This window comes from Sphaerodactylus townsendi, linkage group LG05 (assembly GCF_021028975.2).
Source record: "Sphaerodactylus townsendi isolate TG3544 linkage group LG05, MPM_Stown_v2.3, whole genome shotgun sequence".
In the NCBI taxonomy this organism is placed as follows: domain Eukaryota; kingdom Metazoa; phylum Chordata; class Lepidosauria; order Squamata; family Sphaerodactylidae; genus Sphaerodactylus; species Sphaerodactylus townsendi.
In genome coordinates this window covers 5,239,961-5,262,539 of record NC_059429.1, presented here as the reverse complement: position 1 = coordinate 5,262,539, position 22,579 = coordinate 5,239,961, and the positions used below count along the sequence as shown (strand labels likewise).

Sequence of the window (22,579 nt, the reverse complement as noted above, 5' to 3'; positions counted from 1 at the left end):
TGTTGCAGCATGCTCAGACGGCCTCTGAGCACAGGTCTTCTCACCTCCAGCAGTTGCTTCCTGGGGCACGTGGGCCGTCGCCAGAGCCTCGCTACTCTTTGCAAAGGGTGGGCTTTGTTTTCTCACACAGATCTTCCGGGAACTGGCGGATTATGACGTCTCTGACCTCTTTGGGGCCGCCAAGGAAGATGGGCACTTCTGGTGGCCGGGCGCGTCTTTGCGCCGGCGCCGACGCCGTTCCTCCATCTTCCCCTGGCACTGGGATGTCACCAAAGATGCCCGCTTTGCCTTTACGGTGAGGTTTCCCCTGTTGTCTTTTCAGCTTGTTGTCCTGTCTGTGCCCAAGCTCTGCCATGGCTGTGGTGATAGTGCTGCCCGGCCAGCCGTTTCGTGCGCTAGAGTGCAGCTGCACGAGCATGCAGGCGGCGAATGTGTAATGAACCAGTAAAGTCCAGTCAAAAGCAACTGTAGCAAGTTCTTTATTGAGCTGGCATCCTTAGTCAAACACAGGCAATGCGGGAACTAACTTCCAGAACCCAAGCGGCCGCTTTTACGGGCTTCAGATAAGTTCCCGCCAAAGTTCCCGTAAACAATCCAGGTTCTCACACTGAAACTAACACAGACAGTTTCACACAGGCAAGCAGAAAGCGACTGATAACTATTCCAGGCACCCTGCCAGGAACTACAGCAGGCTTTCCATCGAGGTTGCATTGCGACCTTACAGAATGCCTCATGTCAGCACCTTGCTCAGCAGATGTGCATTCCTGCAGCCCCACACCTGTCTTTCAGAAGCTGTGGAGGCTTATTTTGGGAATTCAGATTAGCCTGTACACTCCCACACATGCCAGCTGGGTGACCTTGGGCTAGTCACAGCTTCTCGAAGCTCTCTCAGCCCCACCCACCTCACAGGGTGTTTGTTGTGAGGGGGGAAGGGCAAGGAGATTGTAAGCCCCTTTGAGTCTCCTGCAGGAGAGAAAGGGGGGGATATAAATCCAAACTCTTCTTCTTCTTTGTTTTTATTGGGGCGAACTCCTGTGTCTTTCTCTCACAGTGGTTTCAGGGACACAGAGTTGTCTCTATCCTGTCCAAAATGGCACTTGCTCAATTCCATTGATTAAGGCATGGGAACAAGCCAAATTTTTTTCCGGGACAGCCGGCAGCCCAACCTCTGAGGCCGGATCCCCCTTCCTCACCCCTCCAGCTCCCGCAGTGGGGGGCTCCACTCCCCAGAGGGCAGGGCAGGGTACCCACTGCATCCTGGCAATAAGGTTGTTCTCTAAAGAGCAGTAGGGAGGCTTCTGCTATTCTCCCAATGGTGCTTTAACCAATCCAGGAGCCATTGGCCTTCCTTTGGCCTTTTTAAGTCTCTTGAGAGTCCACAGAACAAGGGAAGTCCATGGTGGGGAAGAATTAGGACTAATAAAAGGAAACACTTCTTCATGCAACGTGTGATTGGTGTTTGGAATATGCTGCCACAGGAGGTGGTGATGGCCACTAACCTGGATAGCTTTAAAAAGGGCTTGGACAGATTTATGGAGGAGAAGTCGATTTATGGCTCCCAATCTGGATCCTCTTTGATCTGAGATTGCAAATGCCTTAACAGACCAGGTGCTCGGGAGCAACAGCCACAGAAGGCCATTGCTTTCACACCCTGCACGTGAGCTCCCAAAGGCACCTGGTGGGCCACTGCGAGTAGCAGAGAGCTGGACTAGATGGACTCTGGTCTGATCCAGCTGGCTTGCTCTTATGTTCTTATGGTGGGTAGAGCCTCCAGAGAAACCCTCCACTGTCCCCTCCAGTCCATCTGCTGTTGGCCTCTGCACCCTAGGCGGGGGGGGGGGGGGCTCTGTTCACAGACCAGCTCCCTCTTTCCTGTGCAGAAGATGCCACTCAAAGCCCTTTGCAACGTCTGAAGTCAGTTTTCCAAGCAGCTCTGGGAAGATGGCTCTTTGCCTGGGAATGGTTGTGTGTGTTGGCAAGACATTCTCAGTGGCTCAATGACCTTTCTATCCATCTACAGATATTTTGGGGAGAGGGTTGAAGGGTGGCCTTCTTGGGTGAGGATGGCCGAACTGGTTTCTAACAGCAGGCTTTTCCCATTTGTTGTGTTGCCCAGGAAACCGGCTTGGTCGTGATGACGGACCTTGTCAACTTAAGTCACAGACAGCACGGCAGCATGTACACCGACGAGGCCGTGCCAGCCTTCCAGCCCCACACAGGCACGCTGGTTGCTTCCACGCATCGTTCCAAAGCTCTGCCAAGGTAGAGGGATGCCTTGATTGAGTTTGAGTTTGAGTTTGGATTTATATCCCCCCTTTCTCTCCTGCAGGAGACTCAAAGGGGCTTACAATCTCCTTGCCCTTCCCCCCTCACAACAAACACCCTGTGAGGTAGGTGGGGCTGAGAGAGCTCCGAGAAGCTGTGACTAGCCCAAGGTCACCCAGCTGGCGTGTGTGGGAGTGTACAGGCCAATCTGAATTCCCCAGATAAGCCTCCACAGCTCAGGCGGCAGAGCTGGGAATCAAACCCGGCTCCTCCAGATTAGATACACAAGCTCTTAACCTCGTACGCCACTGCTGATTGATTGGTTTGGTTTGGTTTGGTTTGGTTTGGTTTGGTTTGGTTTGGTTTGGTTTGGTTTGGTTTGGTTTGGTAAACCGCCCTACCCCCAGAGGGCTCAGGGCGGTGCACAACAAACAATAATACAATAAAACAAATCGAATAACCCCAGTTAAAATACAAAGCCTTAAAACTATAAAACTACGGCAGCAGTAGTAGCCTTCAATAAATAATTTGATTAATAATAGAAGACGTCTGGCACCCAACCCCAGTGATCAAACCCTGGGAGGGGAGGGGGTTGGCAGATGGTCCAATAGATAGCCAGTGCCCAGGACAACACGAGGGGCGGGCTCAGCGGCCAACCCCCCCAAAAGCCCGGTGGAACAGCACCGTTTTGCAGGCCCTGCGGAACTCTCCAAGGTCCCGCAGGGCCCTAACTGCTGGAGGAAGGGCATTCCACCAGGCCGGGGCCAGGGTAGTAAACGCCCTGGCCCACGTGGAGGCCAGCCGCATCATGGAGGGGCCGGGGACCACCAGTAGATTTGCCTCCGCAGAGCGGAGGGCACGACTCGGGACGTAAGGGGTGAGACGGTCCCGTAGGTATGAGGGCCCCAGGCCGTAAAGGGCCTTAAAGGTCAGAACCAGCACCTTGAAGGAAGGTGCTGTTCACTCCAGCCAAAATGGGGGGAGGGGGGGAGTCAGATGTCCCCCTTGGCTCAGCGACCAGAAATCCTGTCCTGATTGGCATAATAGAAAGGCAGACCAGATCTCTCCTGTCTTTGAAAAATCAGGTTCACAGCTTGGGAGAGATACTGACCCAGCTGTCACCTTAGAAATCCAGGTGGCTGTGGTGGTTTGCAGTCCTTTTGCCCAGCTTCAGCTGGTGTGCCAACTGTGTCCTTTCCTGGCTCAGTCAGATCTAGCCGAAGTGACCCACGCCTTCGTGGCATTCAGACTCTTGCAACGCACTCTACTTGGGGCTAACCTTGAAGAATGTTCAGAGACTGCAACTAGTGAAAAGCTCTGTGACTAGACTGCTAGTTGGGGCCAGCTATTGGGAGCTGGCAGTCCTTATACTATAGCAATTTCGATGGCTACTGATACCCTCCTAAGCCCAATTCAAAATGCCGGTTTAAAGCCCGTACATGGTTTGGGACTAGGGTATCTGAAGGGCTGTTTTCTCCCATATATACCTGCCTGAGAATTAAAATCCCAGGGAGAGGTCCTCTCGACTGTTCCATCAATCAAAGAAGCTTGATTGGTGGGTGCATGAGAATGACCTTTTCAGAACAGCCCCCCCCCCCCCCTCGGTGCTTTTGGCCTCTTCTTTGATCATGAGAAGGCAGTTAGAGATTTAGGACTGCATCTTGTTAAGTTTAGTAGCAATCCTAAGTAGTGGTTTTAATTTTCCCCCTTTTTTTTGTTTTTAATGTAATTTATTTGAAGTGTTTTTATTATTATTATTATTGATACAAAACAGTTATACACAGCAAACAAGATCAATATGCTGGATTTTGTATTACATCACACGTCGGACACTTCCCAAGCATCTAGGACTGTGCGATGTATCGACGAATAATGCGTGCAGAGCCGAGTAGGGTGGCCTTTTGCAGCTGACATATGGTGATTTTGTCAGCGCCAATTGTTTTTAAGTGCCGTTCAAGATCTTTAGGCACTGCACCCAGTGTGCCGATCACCACTGGGACCACCTTTACTGGTTACTTGTTACAGAGTTCAGGTAGAAGTTCAATCCTTAACCGATCCTCATTATCGTGTAAGTTTTTCCAGTTGCTTCTCATCAATCCTTCTGTCACCAGGAATTGCAACATCAACTATCCACACTTTCTTTTTTTCCACAATCGTGAGGTCAGGAGTATTGTGTTCCAAAACTTTGTCAGTCTGAATTCGGAAGTCCCAGAGTAGTTTTATGTGTTCATTTTCAGTGACCTTTTCAGGTTTGTGATTCCACCAGTTCTTTGTCACAGGCAGATGGTAGTTGTGGCACAAGTTCCAGTGAATCATCTAATAATAATAATAATAATAATAATAATAATAATAATAATAATAATAATAATAATAATAATAATAATAATAATAATAATAATAAAATTCATTATTCAATTCAATTAATTAATTATTATTAAAATTAATTCATTCATTTATTATAATAGTTGATTGATTGATTGATTGATTGATTGATTGATTGATTGAATATACCGCCCCATCCCCGAAGGGCTCTGGACGGTGTACAACATAAAATCACAAATAAAAAACATCGTACAAAACTCCCAGAAATATAATAAAACAACGATTATGTCCTAAGATGGCCTCCCACCTAAAACCTAATCCTCCTAGGAGGGGGAGGGAGAGGTAGCGGGTCCTGATAGTAATAAGGACCCATATATCCCAGTAACGGGTCCCGATGGTATAGGGGAGAGGGCATACTCAGCGGCTGGTTTCTCCAAAAGCCCGGTGGAACAACTCAGTCTTACAGGCCCTGCGGAATTTACCAAGATCCCACAGGGCCCGGAAAGCTGGAGGGAGAGTGTTCCACCAGGCAGGGGCCAGAGCCGTAAAGGCTCTGTTTGTACTTCACCATGGGCCACTCCTATGGGTAGTGACTCTACCCCTTGTACCTTCTATTTTTGAACCCTTCTGGGCATGGATTTCTTATCTTCCACAGGACAGAGAAGAAGAAAAGAGTTTTCTTCCCAGAGACATGGCTTTGGCGCTGCTTGAATGTCAGGTAATTCTGGGGTCTTCTGCTTCTGCCTTCCCTGTGAGCTGCAAACTCCACCGGGCCTTCTCACACCTGGGGTCCTCCCCTTTGGGAATGGGGCAGAGGGGTGGGATCAGCCACCCCGGCATCTTGGACTTCACTGGGCTATGGGGACAGGGCCCGTTGCAGGGAGACGTCTGCTGAGATTGCCCCTCATGGGATGTTCCCTCTGGGCAGCGGTGACCGCAAGTTTTCTGCCTGCTGGCGATTTGTCAGGCCCCGTGAGCCATTGGCTGTCCTCCTTTTTCCAGGGAGGTCCTTTGTCTTCTTGCTTGGAGCTGCAATGTGGTCAGCCACTTTCCACTTTTCTTGGTGATTTGTGGCTGAGAAGCAAGCCTTTATTGGCATAGACAACAGTACAACAATAATAAAAAACGGATTAAAAAGCATAATACAATACAGGTCGAAGGAAATCTACTGGCATTTAGTAATTTCCAGGAGAAAGTCTGCCACTATCATACAGAGAGAAGGATCAGGGTTGTCCAACAATTGTTGCATTCAATCTATTTAGGCGCGACTTCATTCTCGAGAGTAATAGTGCATCGTCTGCAAATAAAAGCAATGGTAGGGTCACATTACCAAAGCTGGGGCAAGGTGCATTGACCGATCTCAGGTCGAGGGACAAATCATTAATAAACAAATTGAATAGAAGAGGGGCCAACACGCAGCCTATGACACCTATGGAAGATTTAATTTTTGGTGTTAATTTTCCCGATCGATCACATCACACTTGGAAAGTGGTGTTAGTATACAAGGCTTTCACAAGGGCAAGCAGCCTGCCATCTATGCCCATTTTTAAAAGTTTTTCCCGTAGAAGTTCCCTGCTCACCGAGTCAAATGCCCCTTTTAGGTCTAAAAAGGCAAAATACAAGTTGGATTTGCCCCTTGCGACATACTTAGATATCATCATATTTAGAAGAATGTAGAATGGTCTAATGTAGATTTCCCTTTAGTAAACCCAATTTGTTCTGAGCCAATAATCTTATTTCCATGGGCCCATAAGGTTAATTTGTAAAATGGTTTAAAACAGTGTTAAAGGGTTTACACCATTTTCACACCATTTTCACACCTCTGTTTTTGGCCCATGCAGAATCTGCCTAGGAGAATCTGGGCTCTCCAGTCTAAGCAGCATTGAAAGTGATGCTGTTTTGGGGTGGATTATCCCTTTAAGGGGGATTTAAAAGGAGAATCTGGGCTTTCTAGTCTAAACAGCTTTTTAGACATATCAGCACCAAAATTTCAGCGTATCATCAGAAGACTGTCCTTATGCTACCCCCCAGGTTTGGTGAGGTTTGGTTCAAGGAGTCCAAAGTTATGGACTCCCAAAGGGGGTGCCCCATCCCCCATTGTTTCCAATGGGAGCTAACAGGAGATGGGGGCTACAGTTTTGAGGGTCCATAACTTTGGCCCCCCTGAACCAAACTGCACCAAACCTGGGGGGTATCAACAGGGCAGTCTCCTGATGAGACCCTGAAAGTTTTGAGACTGTGTCTTCAGAAATGTGCCCCCCCCCCAGCCTGCAACCCCCATTGACAGCGATACAGAAAACTCAATGCAGAACAAAGATTCTTGGGCAAATTTCTGGGATGTTCCTGCAGGGGGCGCATTTTTTGATGTATCAGCACCAAACTTTCAGCGTATCATCTGGAAGCTGTCCTGATGGGACCCCCCCAAGTTTGGTACATTTTGGTTTAGGGGGTCCAAAGTTATGGACCCTCAAAGGGGGTGCCCATTCCCCCATTCTTTGCTAAGGAGATGGGGGTACCCTTTGCGAGCCTCAGGTCTCATGGGAAGTGAAGTTCCCACCAAGCTATTTTTAGTTTGAAGGGAACAGGCCGCGTTTCCAGGCTGGTCAGGGGGGCGGGACAGAGGGGCAGGGCACCGGGGGGAGGGGTCGAAAACACAGAGTGCACACCGGGCGCACTCTGGCCCAGCAAGCCTCTGAGTATTGTCGAAGACGTTCATGTCCAGAATCACTAGAGCGTTGTGGGTTTTCCAGATTGTATGGCCATGTTCCAGTAGCATTTTCTCCTGATGTTTCACCTGCATCTGTGGCTGGCGTCTTCAGAGGATCTGATGGTAGTAAAGCAAGTGGAGTGTACATATACCTGTGGAATGCCCAGATTCTACTTACATATGCTAAAATGGGTGGATTGCACCCTTAGCACTTTTAATCAATGCAAATGGTTCTTTCTCCCACCCTGGACATTCCACAAGTATATATACTCCACTTGCTTTATTTCCATCAGATCCTCTGAAGATGCCAGCCACAGATGCAGGCGAAACGTCAGGAGAGAATGCTGCTAGAACACGGCCATACAGCCCGGAAACCCCACAAATGATGCAATGTTTACTATTACTTTTTTTTCTTTGCAGCCAAAACCATGGCTTATTTTTTCTTCCAAATAAACTCAAAAATACACACGTTGCACTCTGGCTGTGTCTAATCTTATATTTTAATCTTATATATAATTGAACAACTCAACACTTCTATTTGTATTTACATTTCCTTATTTCTCTGACAAGGTTCTTAAAAATACAGCATAAGTATTCCAACCCTTATCACTAAACATAAATAATCACTTAGTCCATTCAATTCTCTATTCAGAAACAAAACTTCAGTTCCATATAGTCCATGTATCAATTCTGTAGGTTCTACATAGAAGCGTCTCGCGCGTAAAGAACGTTTTTCGTGCGTCTTCCTCAGTATGCCAGTATGTTCAAACAACTTCCATCAGTTCTTTGAGGCTTCTAATGGGTATATCTGAAATTAAAATTACACAGATACATATATACAGTATATACAGTATGTCAGGTGGCAGCTGCACATTTACATTTTTTTAAAATGTCACAAATGAGGTCTTGGGGGAGACAGGAAGATGAAAACCAAAACAGAAGGAACTGGAAGATACTGGGCAAGATACTCATTCATTCATTCATTCATTCATTCATTCATTCATTCATTCATTCATTCATTCATTCATTTATTTAATGGGTTTTGTATACCGCCCTATCCCCGAAGGGCTCTGGGCGGTGCACAACATAATTTCCACACAGCATATACAAACAAAACCCCATTAAAATTAAAAATGAATTAAAACACAGCAGTAATTAATAAAGATGGCGTCAGCATTAAAACCCCAGTTAAAACCCTCCCAGAGAGGGGGGAAACAAGCTGGAAAGTGGGTCCTTTAGATGGCAAGGCACTCCAAATCGAAGGAATACATAACCATTTTCATTGGTGTCACCTAGACAAATGAAGAAATCTGTCAAAAGTGGGTGGCCACGTTGGTTTCCCAGTTATCCGCTAATTCGGAAGCAGCTTGGCTGCATTTGTTCTGCAGTAGATCTGGGGTGCCCCTTGGTGGCCACCCTCGACCCGAACAGGACACCCATATCCCCTGTGTCTCTCCTGCTCCCTGTTTGCAGCCAGGTGTCCGGCGAAATCCAGCTGCAGGTGGAAGTCCCCGACTCCGTCACTACGTGGCTGACGGAGGCTGTGGGGATGTCTGAGGAGAGAGGGATGGGTCTGGCCGGACAGGTGAGACTGAGGACCTTCAAGGCGTTTTTCGTCGAGTTCACCCTTCCGTACCGCGTCATCCGTGGGGAACAGACGAAGATCCCGCTCACCATCCACAATTACCTGGCGGTGTGCTTGGAGGTAAGGCTGGCTTGTCTGGCCAAGGGTGGGGTTTGGGCAGGGAGCGGCAGCTGCCCCTCGTGCCCAAGAGCGGTCGCCCGCCTCCCTGCTGGCTGAGCCATGCGGTTGGAAGGAGGGCTGGGAGCAGAGTCATCTTTCTCGGCAGGTTCATGTCAAGATAGCGGTTCCAAAAGGCATCAAGTTTGTTGGGCACCCCGGGAAACACCACTTGGCCAGGAAGAAGTGCGTGGCCCCTGGCGAAGCCAAGCCCACTTTGGTGGTTCTCTCCTTCAGCAAACTGGGCCAGAACAACATCACGGGTCAGTCTTGCCTCTCGGGTGGGCGGGGGGTGGAGCTCTCAGCGTTTGAACCCTGAGAGGTTAAGAGTTAGGAGGTTAAGAGCCCGTGTATCTAATCTGGAGGAACCGGGTTTGATTCTCCGCTCTGCCGCCTGAGCTGTGGGGGCTTCTCTGGGGAATTCAGAATAGCCTGTGCACTCCCGCACACGCCAGCTGGGTGACCTTGGGCTAGTCACAGCTTCTCGGAGCTCTCTCAGCCCCACCCACCTCCCAGGGTGTTTGTTGTGGGGAGAGGAAGGGAAAGGAGTTTGTAAGCCCCTTTGAGTCTCCTTGCAGGGGAGAAAGAGGGGGGATATAAATCCAAACTCTTCTTCTTCTTCTTCTACATGGTTCACCTCTCCATTTTTACAACCACGGTTTCCGGATGAGGCAGATTAGGCCCAAAGCGTGTGAGATGGGCCCAAGGTCACCGGGCCAGCTCCCACCACAGAGCGTGGATTCAAACCCGAGTCTCCCAGACACAATGCCCCATTCTGGATCTCCTTAACCAGCCCCATTTGCAAGCTGCAATTGACCAGCAACGCTGCAAGACCTCACCCAGGAGTCTAAAAACGGAAGCACCGATCCTACAAGGGGGTGGCAGAAAGTGGGAACTGTTAGGCCGGGCGCCATCTTGTTCAGCAAGGAGTTCTGCGGGGCCTGCAAGACGGACCTTTTTTTACCAGGCATTTCCACGTAGCCAGCCGGCCTAATCAGTACCAACATTGGAGCAGCAGCGGCGTAGGAGGGGTTATTGGTGCATAGGAGGTTAAGAGAGTCAGGTCTAATCTGGGAGGAACCGGGTTTGATTCCCCTGCTCTGGGTCAGCCTGAGGCTGTGGGAGGCTTCTCTGGGGAATTCAGATTAGCCTGTGCACTCCCACACACGCCAGCTGGGTGACCTTGGGCTACACAGCTTCTCGGAGCTCTCTCAGCCCCACCCACCTCCCAGGGTGTTTGTTGTGAGGGGGGAAGGGCAAGGAGATTGTCAGCCCCTTTGAGTCTCCTGCAGGAGAGAAAGGGGGGATATAAATCCAAACTCTTTTTCTTCTTCTTCTTCTTCAAGCAGCAGTGGCATAGAAGGTTAAGAGCTCGTGTATCTAATCTGGAGGAACCGGGTTTGATTCCCCGCTCTGCCGCCTGAGCTGTGGAGAGGCTTCTCTGGGGAATTCAGATTAGCCTGTGCACTCCCACACACGCCAGCTGGGTGACCTTTGACCAAGGCTACACAGCCGAGGCCTCTCTCAGCCCCCACCCACCTCCCAACAGCAGGAGCAGGGTGTGTTTGTTGTGAGGGGGGAAGGGCAAGGAGATTGTCAGCCCCTTTGAGTCTCCTGCAGGAGAGAAAGGGGGGATATAAATCCAAACTCTTCTTCTTCTTCTTCTTGCTGACCACAGGCAGATTCTGTGCTCAGTGAAACCCTCCAAGGTCCAGCTTATTCACTGTATTTATTTGTTTCAAAATCGGCCTCCGCCTTCCTGCCACCAGATTAGCCACACAAACGCACGTCTTGGACTCCACGAAGAAGCTCACCTGTTCTTTTTGTCTCCTGCCAGCCAAAGCCTTTGCTTATGGAGGAAGCAGCTGCTGCCAGGACCCACTGCAGTTGGCAAAGGGCAACAAACAGGCCGAGGATTTCTCCCTGGACAGGCAGGCCCCGGTCGGGGTAGACTACATCCAGAGGAGCATCCTTGTGGAGGTAAACCCTCTCCTCGGGGGTGGACACACTCTTTGTACGCTCCAGGTGGCTCTGTGGCGGGGGTGCCGAGCTCCCTCTGCTGCAGAAACCTCGTGTGTTTTCCCTGGGGGGGGTCTGACATGCTCTTTCTGTCTTTTGCAGCCAGAGGGGTTGACCAGGGAGTACACCTACAGCGTCTTCTTCTGTCCTAATGGTAAAAGAGCCCTGAAGCAGCTGAGCAGGAGGGGGTGGGGCAGCCTGAGGGGAGAGGCGGCTCATGGGTCACGCGCCCCGGCAAATGCGCGGCTTCCACAGTAGCTGTGTAGCCCTGGATGAGCCTTCCTGAGACTTTCCCAGCACCGCCAATTTTGCCCCCCTCCCTTTCTTGTCCCCGTCCCCTCCCTTCCCAAACAGGAACTAGTTAAGTTGAGATGCAGAAGTGACAGTTTGACAGGAGGGAGGGAGGGAGGGAGGGAGGGAGGGAGGGAGCAAAGTGCAAAACAGAGAAGGGAGATATGGCCGTGTTCTCGCAGCATTCTCTCCTGACGTTTCGCCTGAATCTGTGGCTGGCATCTTCAGAGGATCTGATGGTAGGAATGGAAAGCAAGTGGAGTATATATACCGTGAGGTCAAAAGGTGAGGCCCTCTGAATAGAAGTAGCCTGGCATGTGAGTCACAGAGAAGTCTGTAGCATGGGAGTAACAATGAAGATGTGTATATGTGTATATGCCTGTGTATATGTGTCTTACACAATCTTGTTATTTTAATTTATTTATTGTTATTAACTGCTGCTGATTTTAATGGGTTAATTTTATACTGTATCAATTGCTGTGGGAAACAACCGTGTTGTGAGCCGCCTCGAGCCCTTCGGGGATGAGGCGGCCTATAAATTTAATTAAATAAATAAATAAATGAATAAATAAATAAATAAATAAATAAATAAATAAATAAATAAAGATAGCAAGGTCAATAGGTGAATGGATCTGAATAGAAGTATCCTGGTCTTTGTTCCCTTTGAGTGCTATAGTTTATAGTTGTTCTGTGTTTGTGTGGAGCTGATCAGTCACTGTCTTGATTCTAGAGTTTTTCAACACTGGCAGCCAAATTCTGTTCATTTTCATGGTTTCTTCCTTCCTGTTGAAATTGTCCATGTTGTCACCTATTGTCCAAATTGTCACCTATTGACCTTGCTATCTTCATTGTTACTCCCATGCTACAGACTTTTCTGTGACTCACATGCCAGGCTACTCTATTTAGAGGGCCTCACCTTTTGACCTCACGGTATATATACTCCACTTGCTTTCCATTCCTACCATCAGATCCTCTGAAGATGCCAGCCACAGATGCAGGCGAAACATCAGGAGAGAATGCTGCTAGAACACGGCCAGACAGCCTGGAAACCACACAGCACCCAAGTGATTCTGGCCGTGAAAGCCTTCGCAATACAGAGAAGGGAGACGTTGCTGTACTGGACTTCCTTCCCAGCAGTGGGAGGATCGCAGCCACCCTGCCTTTGTGTGGGGAAGGTGGTGCTACAGTGAGTGGAGAATTGAAACAGGACAGGAGTTGCACACTTGGAACCCTTCAGGTTCGCTTTGGGGAGCTCTGTGGAACCCTGCTTTGATTCTGCTTGCTGGTTTCCGGATGGCAACGGGTCCAAAGGGCCTGGGTCACTCAGCCCAGCCTCTTTATGTGACCCGCTGTTTCAAGGATGCTTTTCTCTGTCTTTGGGGAGTAGCCAAAAGCTGCCCTCAAATGGAAAACAGATTAGTGGGGAGGGGGTTGTCTGTTTGTTTGTTTGTTTATTATACACATTTAATATACCGCCCCATCCCCGAAGGGCTCTGGGCGGTGTACAAATCAATAAAACACAGTCAGTAAAATTCCAATTAAAACATCAGGTAACAACAACTCCAAGGCCCGCATAGAGTGAGTTACAATAGTCAAGTGATGCTGAACATTTTTGAGACCGAGTACCCAAACTGCAACCCAAAACCCACTTATTTATCGCAAAGCACCAACGCGGCAATTTAACCTGAATACTGAGGCTTTACTTTAGAAAAAATGGCCGGCTCCGAGGCATACCTTACTCAGGAGTAAGCTTGGTGGAAGTCGGTGGCTTTGCTTTGAAGCAACTGTGCAACTCTTCCAATGGGTGAATCACAACCCTAGGAGGGTTTGCTCAGAAGCAAGCCCCATTGCCAGAAACCGAGCTTAGTCCCAGGTAAAGGATCGCGCTTTAGTTCTTCGCATGAAAATCAGTGGGGTTTAACAGCGCTTAACAGGGTTACCTACACTGCTTCCCCAAAACTAGGTCTTAGGTTTAATGATAATAATCGAGCCCAGCAGCCCAGGCAAGCCTGGATGTGTGTGTGTGGGGGGGGGACTCTGTTTGCGCGTGCCCACAGAGAGGGATCTGAGTGCCACCTCTGGCACTCGTGCCATAGGTTCGCCACCACTGCAATAGTCTAACCTGGAGGTGATTGTCACATAGATCACTGTGGCCAGGTCAGACTGGGAGAGGTAAGGGGCCAGCTGGTGTGCTTGGCGCAGGTGGAAAAACGCCACCTGGGCAGTGCGGACAACCTGGGTCTCCGTAGAGAGGACTGAATCCAGGCAAACCCCCAGGGTCCGGGCAGAGGGGGCTACCGATAAAGGAGCCCCCTCCAGCAACGGTGGCTGAAACCCCGTCCCTGCCCCCGTGACAGGACCTCTGTCTTCGATGGATTAAGTTTTAACCTGCTTTGCTTCAACCAACCAGCAACCACCTCCAAACAAAGCTCATGAGCCACAGGAGCACAGGTTGGTCTCCCCTCCATCAACAGAATGAGCTGAGTGTCATCAGCATACTGGTGACAAATCAGCCCCAAACTCTGCACCAGCTGAGCAAGGGGTTGTATGTAGATGTTAAATAACAAAAGGCATAATAGGACCCCCTGTGGCACCCCACATTGAAGTGGGCACCGTTGGGATGCTCCGTCCCCATACCTCACTTGCTGAGTCCGATTCCGGAGGAACGAGGCGAGCCATTGCAAGGCAATGCCCCGGACCCCAGAGACGGCCAGGCGGTGGGTCAAAAGATCGTGATCGACCATATCAAACGCTTCAGTAAGATCTAATAAAACCAGGAGCGCTGATCTGCCTTGGTCAAGCTGGATGCGGAGTGTGTCTGTGACGGCAGCGAGCACCATCTCCGTCCCACGCCCAGCACGGAAGCCGGACTGAAAGAAGAAGAGAAGAAGAGTTTGGATTTATGTCCCCCCTTTCTCTCCTGTAGGAGACTCAAAGGGGCTGACAATCTCCTTGCCCTTCCCCCTCACAACAAAACCCTCTGAGGTAGATGGGGCTGAGAGAGCTCTGAGAAGCTGTGACTAGCCCAAGGTCACCCAGCTGGCGTGTGTGGGAGTGTACAGGCTAATCTGAATTCCCCAGATAAGCCTCCGCAGCTCAGGCGGCAGAGCGGAGAATCAAACCCGGTTCCTCCAGAGAATCAAACCCGGTTCCTCCTCATTCGCTCTAGCCGTCTGAGCTCACTTTTCATCTGACGAAGCCCCTCAGTATACCAAGGGGCCAGCCGTGAATGGGGACTCAGAGGACGTTGAGGAGCAACCACATTGGTGGCCTCAGAGAGCCTGGAATTCCAGTCTTGCGCTCGGTCATCGAGGGTGCCCGTGGGCTCAGGGTCCCCCAGAGCATTCAGAAACCAATTGGATCCATAAGTCTCCACGGGTGGGCAAAAATAGACAGGGGTGATGCGGCAAGTCCACCCAGACCTTCAGGGCATAGTGGTCGGACCATGACACTCTTTCCACAGAGGATACGACCATATCAACACCCGAACCGAAGTCCAGATCCAGAGTACGACCAGCTTCATGCGTTGGGCCGGAGTTAATCAGGGAGAATCCCAGCGTCGCCATTGATGACACTAGGTCCGCATCCAACTGCACTCAAGGTGGAGTCCACATGGACGTTGAAGTCCCCCAGCACAACAAGTCTAGGGAGCTGCAATGCCCAATTGGCCACCACCTCCAGGAGCTGTGGCAGGGTGTCTGCTGGTGCGCTAGACGATCGGTACACCCACAGGACAGCCAACTCTCCTCGGCCTCCCATGCTAAGCCAGCACACTCCATTCCGGTGATCCTCAGCATGGGGAGTGCCCTGAAGGGGATCAATCTGTGGGGAAAACGCTCAACTCTGGCCCTCTTACCGCTGGAGGGGTGTCCTTGATGTCTCCACTGCCCCTTTTTTTCAAATTTGCACCAATCCCAACTGGGCTGCACTATTTGAGACTCCTCCTGAGGCCACCCAGGAAGCCTGCGTAAGGGAAGTCTCTGCCACCACCACCACCCCCGGATTGCCTGGTTTATATTGCCTCAGGAATATCGATGAAAGCGCTCGACTTAGCTCTCTGGGGCCCGGGGAAGGTATTCAAACACTCCGAGCAAGTTTGCAGTTGCCTCCTCAAAAATGAAAAGTGAAACCGCCTCCGCCCTGACGCCCAAGATGCCGCAGCGGCTCCGGCTCGGTTCTCAAGTCCTCCAATGGTTTCGGCTCTGAGCTCAGGGGTGCAGGCCGCCCCGACCGTCCCAACTGCAGATGGTCCCAACTGCAGTCTCGGGCACTCCGGTTTCCAGTGCCCCTGCGGCGCCAGTGACCCCGAGAAGCCCGGCAGCACGTTCACTTTCAGTAGTGGCTTGACTGCCATCACTAGTTGTTGAGAACTTGTGGATCTTGTCAGCTCAGCAGCAGGGGCCAGGGCGGGGGGGATTTATTGATTTGGATCCTCTGGGGACTGGATGTTTGTCTGTTTCTCTGGTCTTGAAGGCAGGAGCAGCAGTGGCGTAGGAGGTTAAGAGCTCATGTATCTAATCTGGAGGAACCGGGTTTGATTCCCCGCTCTGCCACCTGAGCTGTGGAGGCTTATCTGGGGAATTCAGATTAGCCTGTACACTCCCATACACACCAGCTGGGTGACCTTGGGCTAGTGACAGCTTCTTGGAGCTCTCTCAGCTCCACCCACCCCACAGGGTGTTTGTTGTGAGGGGGGAGGGGCAAGGAGATTGTAAGCCCCTTTGAGTCTCCTACAGGAGAGAAAGGGGGGATATAAATCCAAACTCTTCTTCTTCTTCTTCTTCTTCTAAAGATTAGTTTCCAATCTCCATCAATAGATGTAGTGCAGGGCTCCAGGGAAGTAGGGGGAGAGGTCCCCATTGCTGAAGATGTGATGCTGTGGAGATGTGAGCAATGCATGCTGGGAGCCTGGTGGTCATGAAAGTATAACTGAGTTGTTGAAAGTATAACTTTTTTCTTTGTTCAGGCTGTGTGCCTGCTGAGAGGTGGGGCTAATTGAGAGGTGGGGTTTGCTATTAGTTCTGTTGCTCACTCTCTGGAAGCAGCGGCGTGCGCCGCACTTGTTTTTACTCAATAAGGACGTATGTTTTAAGGGATAGTAGAAGGTACCTTGGAGCCTTAGCAAGGGACCAGGGGTTCAGCCATTAAGTCTGGTTCTTGGAGTGCAATATACAGGGACTTGTCTACGTAGGTAAAGGGAGAACTTTGGGGGTTCAGAAATTCTTACAGGAGGCCCTGCACTATTTAACAAGTAAATATGGCTGGCGGGGGAGTTGCTGCAGTTACTTGCAACAGCTGTGGGATGTTTGTTTGTTTTTGCTGGAGGATGTGTGTAGCTACATTTGCAGCAAGTGTAAGTTGGTTGCTCTCTTAGAAGAGAAGGTCCAGCAGCTTGAGGCGCAAGTATCTACGCTTCAAGACATTAGGAATAAGGAAGATTTCATCAACACAGTGGAGCTGACAATACCGGGTGAGGAACGCATCGACAATCTCTCTGAGGCAGATGGCTGCTCTCAAGTCCTGGATTTGGACAATTGGAAAAATGTGACACAAAGCAGAGTGTCTATGGAGAAACAGAGCATTCTTTGAGCTTAAACCTACAAAATCGTTTTGAAGTTCTCTCCCTTCTCAGCGAGGACAAGGATAAAGAAGATGCACAGGAGCAACTGAGCAACACCTCAAGAGAACCCTGGCCGTCTGGAAGACCCCGAGAGCCTTCAACAAGTATGAGAAGTCTGCTTCCTTGGCCAGCAACAGCCAGCTTTTACTGAAGCCCGTCGACGGTGTCGTGTCAAAGGCTTGGAAAATGTTGGCTTCCAAGGCTTATGTTCACCAGTACACCAAGTTTGGGATAGAAGAGGAAGACTTTCTGGACTGTTTCACCACTTTGGAACAAGTTATCGCCAGCTACACCAGCCTTTGAACTTGGACCAGCATAAGACAAGCGTGGGTGGACTATGCCGTCTCATAGCCCAGAAGGGAAAAGGAGGAGCTTGAAATCCCCAGCAGAACGTGTGTGCCTTGTGGAACCAATCGGGAAACACAACGAAGGGGAGGTTAAATGGAGGAAGAAGAAGAAGAAGAGGAGGAGGAGGAGGAGGAGGAGTTTGGATTTATATCCCCCCTTTCTCTCCTGCAACTTTTCCAAGACAAGTGGTGCCTTGCTGAGTTCCAGCGCACACAAGGAATTCCAGGGCTCCGTTCCGACACAGTAAGGAGATCTGTCCATTTCTTCTTTCTCTTGAAATTGATATAGCACGCTCCAAAAGCTGGAAAGGATCTGGGAATGTTATTGTCAGGCAAGAAGCCTCTGTCTTAAGGCACAAGTATATAAAGTGCTTTGTCTGTGAACTGGAGCTGTCCATATCCGCCCTTGCAAATATCTTTTATTCAGTCTAAGTTTTATGCATTTTGTATATGAAATAACACCTCAGAGAACGTGCAAGCAATAGAAGGTTCAGCCCACGGAATGGCAACACATCAGAGGAGACGTGTAGTAGTGGTTGGGGACTCCCTGCTGAGGGGAACAGAAGCAGCGATTTGCAGACCTGATAAGATGTCACGAGAGGTATGCTGTCCCCCTGGGGCAAAAATTTGTGATGTCACTGAGAGGCTGACGAGACTTGTTAAGCCCGCTGACCATTACCCGTTCCTTCTGATCCACGTGGGAACAAATGACACTGCAAGACGTAGCTTTCGGGACATCAGAAGGGATTTTGAGGCTCTGGGAAAGAAGCTTTCGGGACATCTGGATGTACAAGTTGTCTTCTCATCTCCCGGTTGAAAGATGCGGCCCATGGAGAGAAAGAAGAATAGTGGAGGTGAACAATTGGCTTCGTCAGTGGTGCCGCCAGAAACAATTTGGGTTCTTGGACCATGGTCTGTGGTTTCATGAAGAGGGACAGGTGGCAAGGGATGGATTGCACCTCACGCCTGTAGGAAGAAACATCTTTGCCAGGAGGCTCACAAACCTGATTAGAAGGTCTTTAAACTGAGTTATGTGGGGGAGGGAGACAGTATTCAAATAGATAGGAGTTCAAAAAATGATAATGATGGTAGTCCAAAGGTTATAGAGAGAACTGAGCGAATAGGTCAAGAAGGCAACAGCAGGAGGGAAAGAATCTTAAAGAAGCAGCCAGAGGAAATGCACCATGGCCTTCGATGTCTCTACACCAATGCACAGAGTATGGGAAATAAACAAGATGAACTTGAACTCTTAACGCAGCAAAACAAATATGATCTTATAGGCATCACTGAAACCTGGTGGGATGAGTCTCATGATTGGAACATAAGAATGGAAGGGTATAATCTATTTCAGAGAAACTGATCAAATAGGAAAGGAGGAGGAGCATTATACGTAAAAGTCTGTTACAGCTGTGAGTAGGTCCATGACTTAAATCCTCCAAGCCAGACGGAGAGCATCTGGGTAAAAATAAAAGGGGAGAGAAACAACACTGATCTAATTGTGGGGGTCTATTATAGACCCCCATGCCAGTCTGAAGAGATGGATGAGGCATTCTTGGAACAGATGACCAAACTTGCACAAAGAAGAGAAATAGTAGTAATGGGAGATTTCAATTATCCGGATATTTGCTGGGAGTCAAACTCTTCCATGACAGTCAGGTCCAACAAATTTCTCACTTGCCTTGCAGACAATTTCATGGTCCAGAAGGTGGAAGAAGCAACAAGGGGAACTGCCATTTTAGATCTGCTCCTAACCAATAATGATGACCTGATTAGTGGAGTGAAAGTGGTAGGATCCTTAGGTGGGAGTGATTATGTTCTTCTGGAGTTTGTTATACTGTGGAAAGGGGATGCTAAGCATAGCCATACACACATTCTAGATTTTAAGAAAGCAGATTTCAGTAAGCTTAGGAATCTACTGGGCGTGATCCCATGGTCAAAAATACTAAAAGAGAAAGGAGTGCATGATGGCTGGGAGTTTCTTAAAAGTGAGATCTTGAGGGCACAATTTCAAACAGTTCCAATGAGGAGGAAAAATGGGAGGTGTCTAAGGAAACCAGGATGGCTGTCTAAAGAACTTTCAACTGAGCTAAGATTTAAAGAGGACATGGACAAGAAATGGAAAAGGGGGGAAATCACCGAAGAGGAATTCAAACAAATAACCAGGATTTGTAGGGAGAAAGTCAGAAAAGCTAAAGCTCACAATGAGCTGAGGCTTGTCAGAGAGGTTAAAAACAACAAAAAAGGCTTTTTTGGTTATGTCTGCAGCAAAAGGAAGAAAAATGATGGGATAGAGTCAGTGCATGGAGGGGATGGCAAAATACTAACAGGAGATGGAGAAAAGACAGAACTACTCAACACCTTCTTTGCCTCAGTCTTTTCCCAAGAAGGAAACACTGCACATCCAGGAGAAAAAGAAACAGAAGATACAGTAGGAGAAATGCAGCACAAAATAAATAAAGAGGTAGTGCAGGAATACCAAGCTACTTTAAACTAATTCAAATCTCCAGGGCCTGATGAACTGCATCCCAGGGTATTAAAAGAACTGGCAGAAGTAATCTCAGAACCACTTGCTATAATCTCCAGGAGTTCTCCCAGTGGACTGGAGGAGGGCTAATGTTTTCCCCATCTTCAAAAAGGGGAAAAAGGAGGACCCTAATAATTACCATCCAGTCAGCCTGACATCGATACCAGGGAAGATTCTGGAGCAGATCATTAGACAGACAGTCTGACAGCACTTAGAAGGGAATACTGTGATCACAAAAAGTCAGCATGGGTTTCTGAAAAACAAAGTTCCTCACCAGAGACTATTGAGAAAAGTCAGCAGTCAAGGAATAAGAGGGAAAGTCCTCCTATGGATTAAAAACTGGTTGAGAAACAGGAAGCAAAGGGTGGGTGTAAATGGGAAGTTCTCACAATGGAGAGATGTAGGGAGTGGTGTCCCCCAATGATCCGTTTTGGCACCAGTGCTCTTTAACCTATTCATAAATGACCTGGAAGTAGGGGTGGGTAGCGTGGTGGCCAAGTTTGTGGATGATACCAAATTAGGTAGGGTTGTGAGAACCGCAAAGGGTTGCGAAGAGCTCCAAGCGGACCTTGATAAATTAGGAGAGTGGGCAAAGAAATGGCAAATGCAGTTCAATGTAGCAAAATCTAAAGTGATGCACATGGGGCAAAAAATCCAAACTTCACATACACACTACAGGGGTCAGTGCTATCAGTCACAGACCAGGAAAAGGATTTGGGCATCTTAGTTGATAGTTCCATGCGAATGTCAACTCAATGCATGGTAGCTGTGAAAAAGGCAAACTCTATGCTGGGGATAATTAGGGAAGGAATTGTTAATAAAACTGCAAAGATTGTCTTGCCCTTATGTAAAGCAGTGGTGCGACCGCACTTGGAGTATTGTGTTCAGTTCTGGTCACCACATCTCAAAAAGGATATTGAAGAGATAGAAAAAGTGCAGAGAAGGGCAACAAGGATGATTGAGGGATTGGAGCACCTTCCTTATGAGGAGAGGCTGCAGCATTTGGGACTCTAGTTTGGAGAGGAGATGTCTGAGGGGGGATATGATTGAAGTCTATAAAATTATGCATGGGGTAGAAAATGTTGACAGAGAGAAATTTTTCTCTCTTTCTCACAATACTAGAACCAGGGGGCATCCATTGAAAATGCTGGGGGGAAGAATAAGGACTAATAAAAGGAAACACTTCTTCACGCAACGTGTGATTGGTGTTTGGAATATGCTGCCCCAGGAGGTGATGATGGCCACTAACCTGGAGAGCTTTAAACTGGGCTTGGACAGATTTATGGAGGAGAAGTCGATCTATGGCTACCAATCTTGATCCTCCTTGATCTCAGATTGCAAATGCCTTAGCAGACCAGGTGCTTGGGAGCAGCAGCAGCAGCAGAAGGCCATTGCTTTCACATCCTGCATGTGAGCTCCCAAAGACACCTGGTGGGCCACTGCGACTAGCAGAGTGCTGGACTAGATGGACTCTGGTCTGATCCAGCGAGCTCTTTCTTATATTCTTATGTTCTTAAGTCATGCCAGACCAATCTTATCTCTTTTTTTAATAAAGTGACAAGCTTGGTAGACCTGTGGATGTAGCATATCTGGATTTTAGTAAAGCTTTTGACAAGGTGCCCCATAATATTCTCACAAGTAAACTAGTGAAATGTGGACTAGACAATGCTACTATTAAATGGATTTCTAATTGGTTGTCTGATCGAACTCAAGCGTGCTAATTAATGGCTCATCTTCATCTTGGAAAGAAGTGACTAGTGGGGTGCCACAGGGTTCTGTCCTGGGCCCAACACTATTCAATATTTTTATCAACGACTTGGATAATGGAATAGAGGGCATGCTAATAAAATTTGCAGATGACACCAAATTAGGAGGGGTAGCTAATACCCCAGAGGACAGAGTCAGAATTCAAAATGACCTAGACAGATTAGACAGCTGGGCCAAAACAAACAAAATGAGTTTCAACAGAGATAAATGTAAGATACTACACATAGGCAGAAAAAATGAAATGCACAGATATAGGATGGGTGACACCTGGCTTGACAACACTACCTGCGAAAGAGATCTGGGAGTCTTAGTAGACCATGAACTGAAAATGAGTCAGCAGTGTGATGCGGCAGCCAAGAAATCCAATGCGATTCTGGGTTATATCAATAGGAGTATAGTGTCAAGATCGAGGAATGTAACTGTACCTCTCTATTCTGCGTTGGTTAGACCTCACCTGGAATATTGTGTACAGTTCTGGGCACCGCAGTTCAGGAGGGATACTGACCGGCTGGAGCGGGTCCAGAGGAGGGCAGCCAAAATGGTAAAGGGTCTGGAGTCCATGGCCTACGAAGAGAGGTTCAGGGAGCTGGCGATGTTTAGTCTGTAGAAGCGTAGGTTAAGGGGTGACATGATAACCATGTTTAAATATTTGAAGGGATGTCATGTCGAAGAGGGAGCAAGCTTGTTTTCTGCTGCCTCAGAGACTAGGACACGGAGTCATGGATTCAAGGTGCAGGAAAGGAGATTCCACCTAAACATTAGGAAGAACTCCCTGACTGTCAGGGCTGTTTGACAGTGGAATTCACTGCCTCGGAGAGTGGTGGAGTCTCCTTCTTTGGAAGTTTTTAAACAAAGGCTGGATCAGCATATGTCGGGAGTGCTTTGATTATGTGTTCCTGCATTGCAGGGGGTTGGACTTGATGGCCCTTGGGGTCTCTTCCCACTCTATGATTCTATGAGTGAGAATGGCCTCTAA

General features: G+C 48.8%; 1 protein-coding gene across 1 annotated transcript in view; it reads left to right on the top strand.

Annotated features, from left to right (window-relative positions):
* The window catches only part of CPAMD8 (C3 and PZP like alpha-2-macroglobulin domain containing 8), a 77,802-nt gene that overhangs the window by 25,391 nt on the left and 29,832 nt on the right, over positions 1–22,579 (top strand). Inside the window, 7 exon segments of the mRNA XM_048496636.1 lie at positions 131–295; positions 2,117–2,262; positions 5,243–5,305; positions 8,768–8,999; positions 9,145–9,298; positions 10,873–11,015; positions 11,157–11,208. Coding sequence (XP_048352593.1) covers positions 131–295; positions 2,117–2,262; positions 5,243–5,305; positions 8,768–8,999; positions 9,145–9,298; positions 10,873–11,015; positions 11,157–11,208 — 955 coding nt within the window.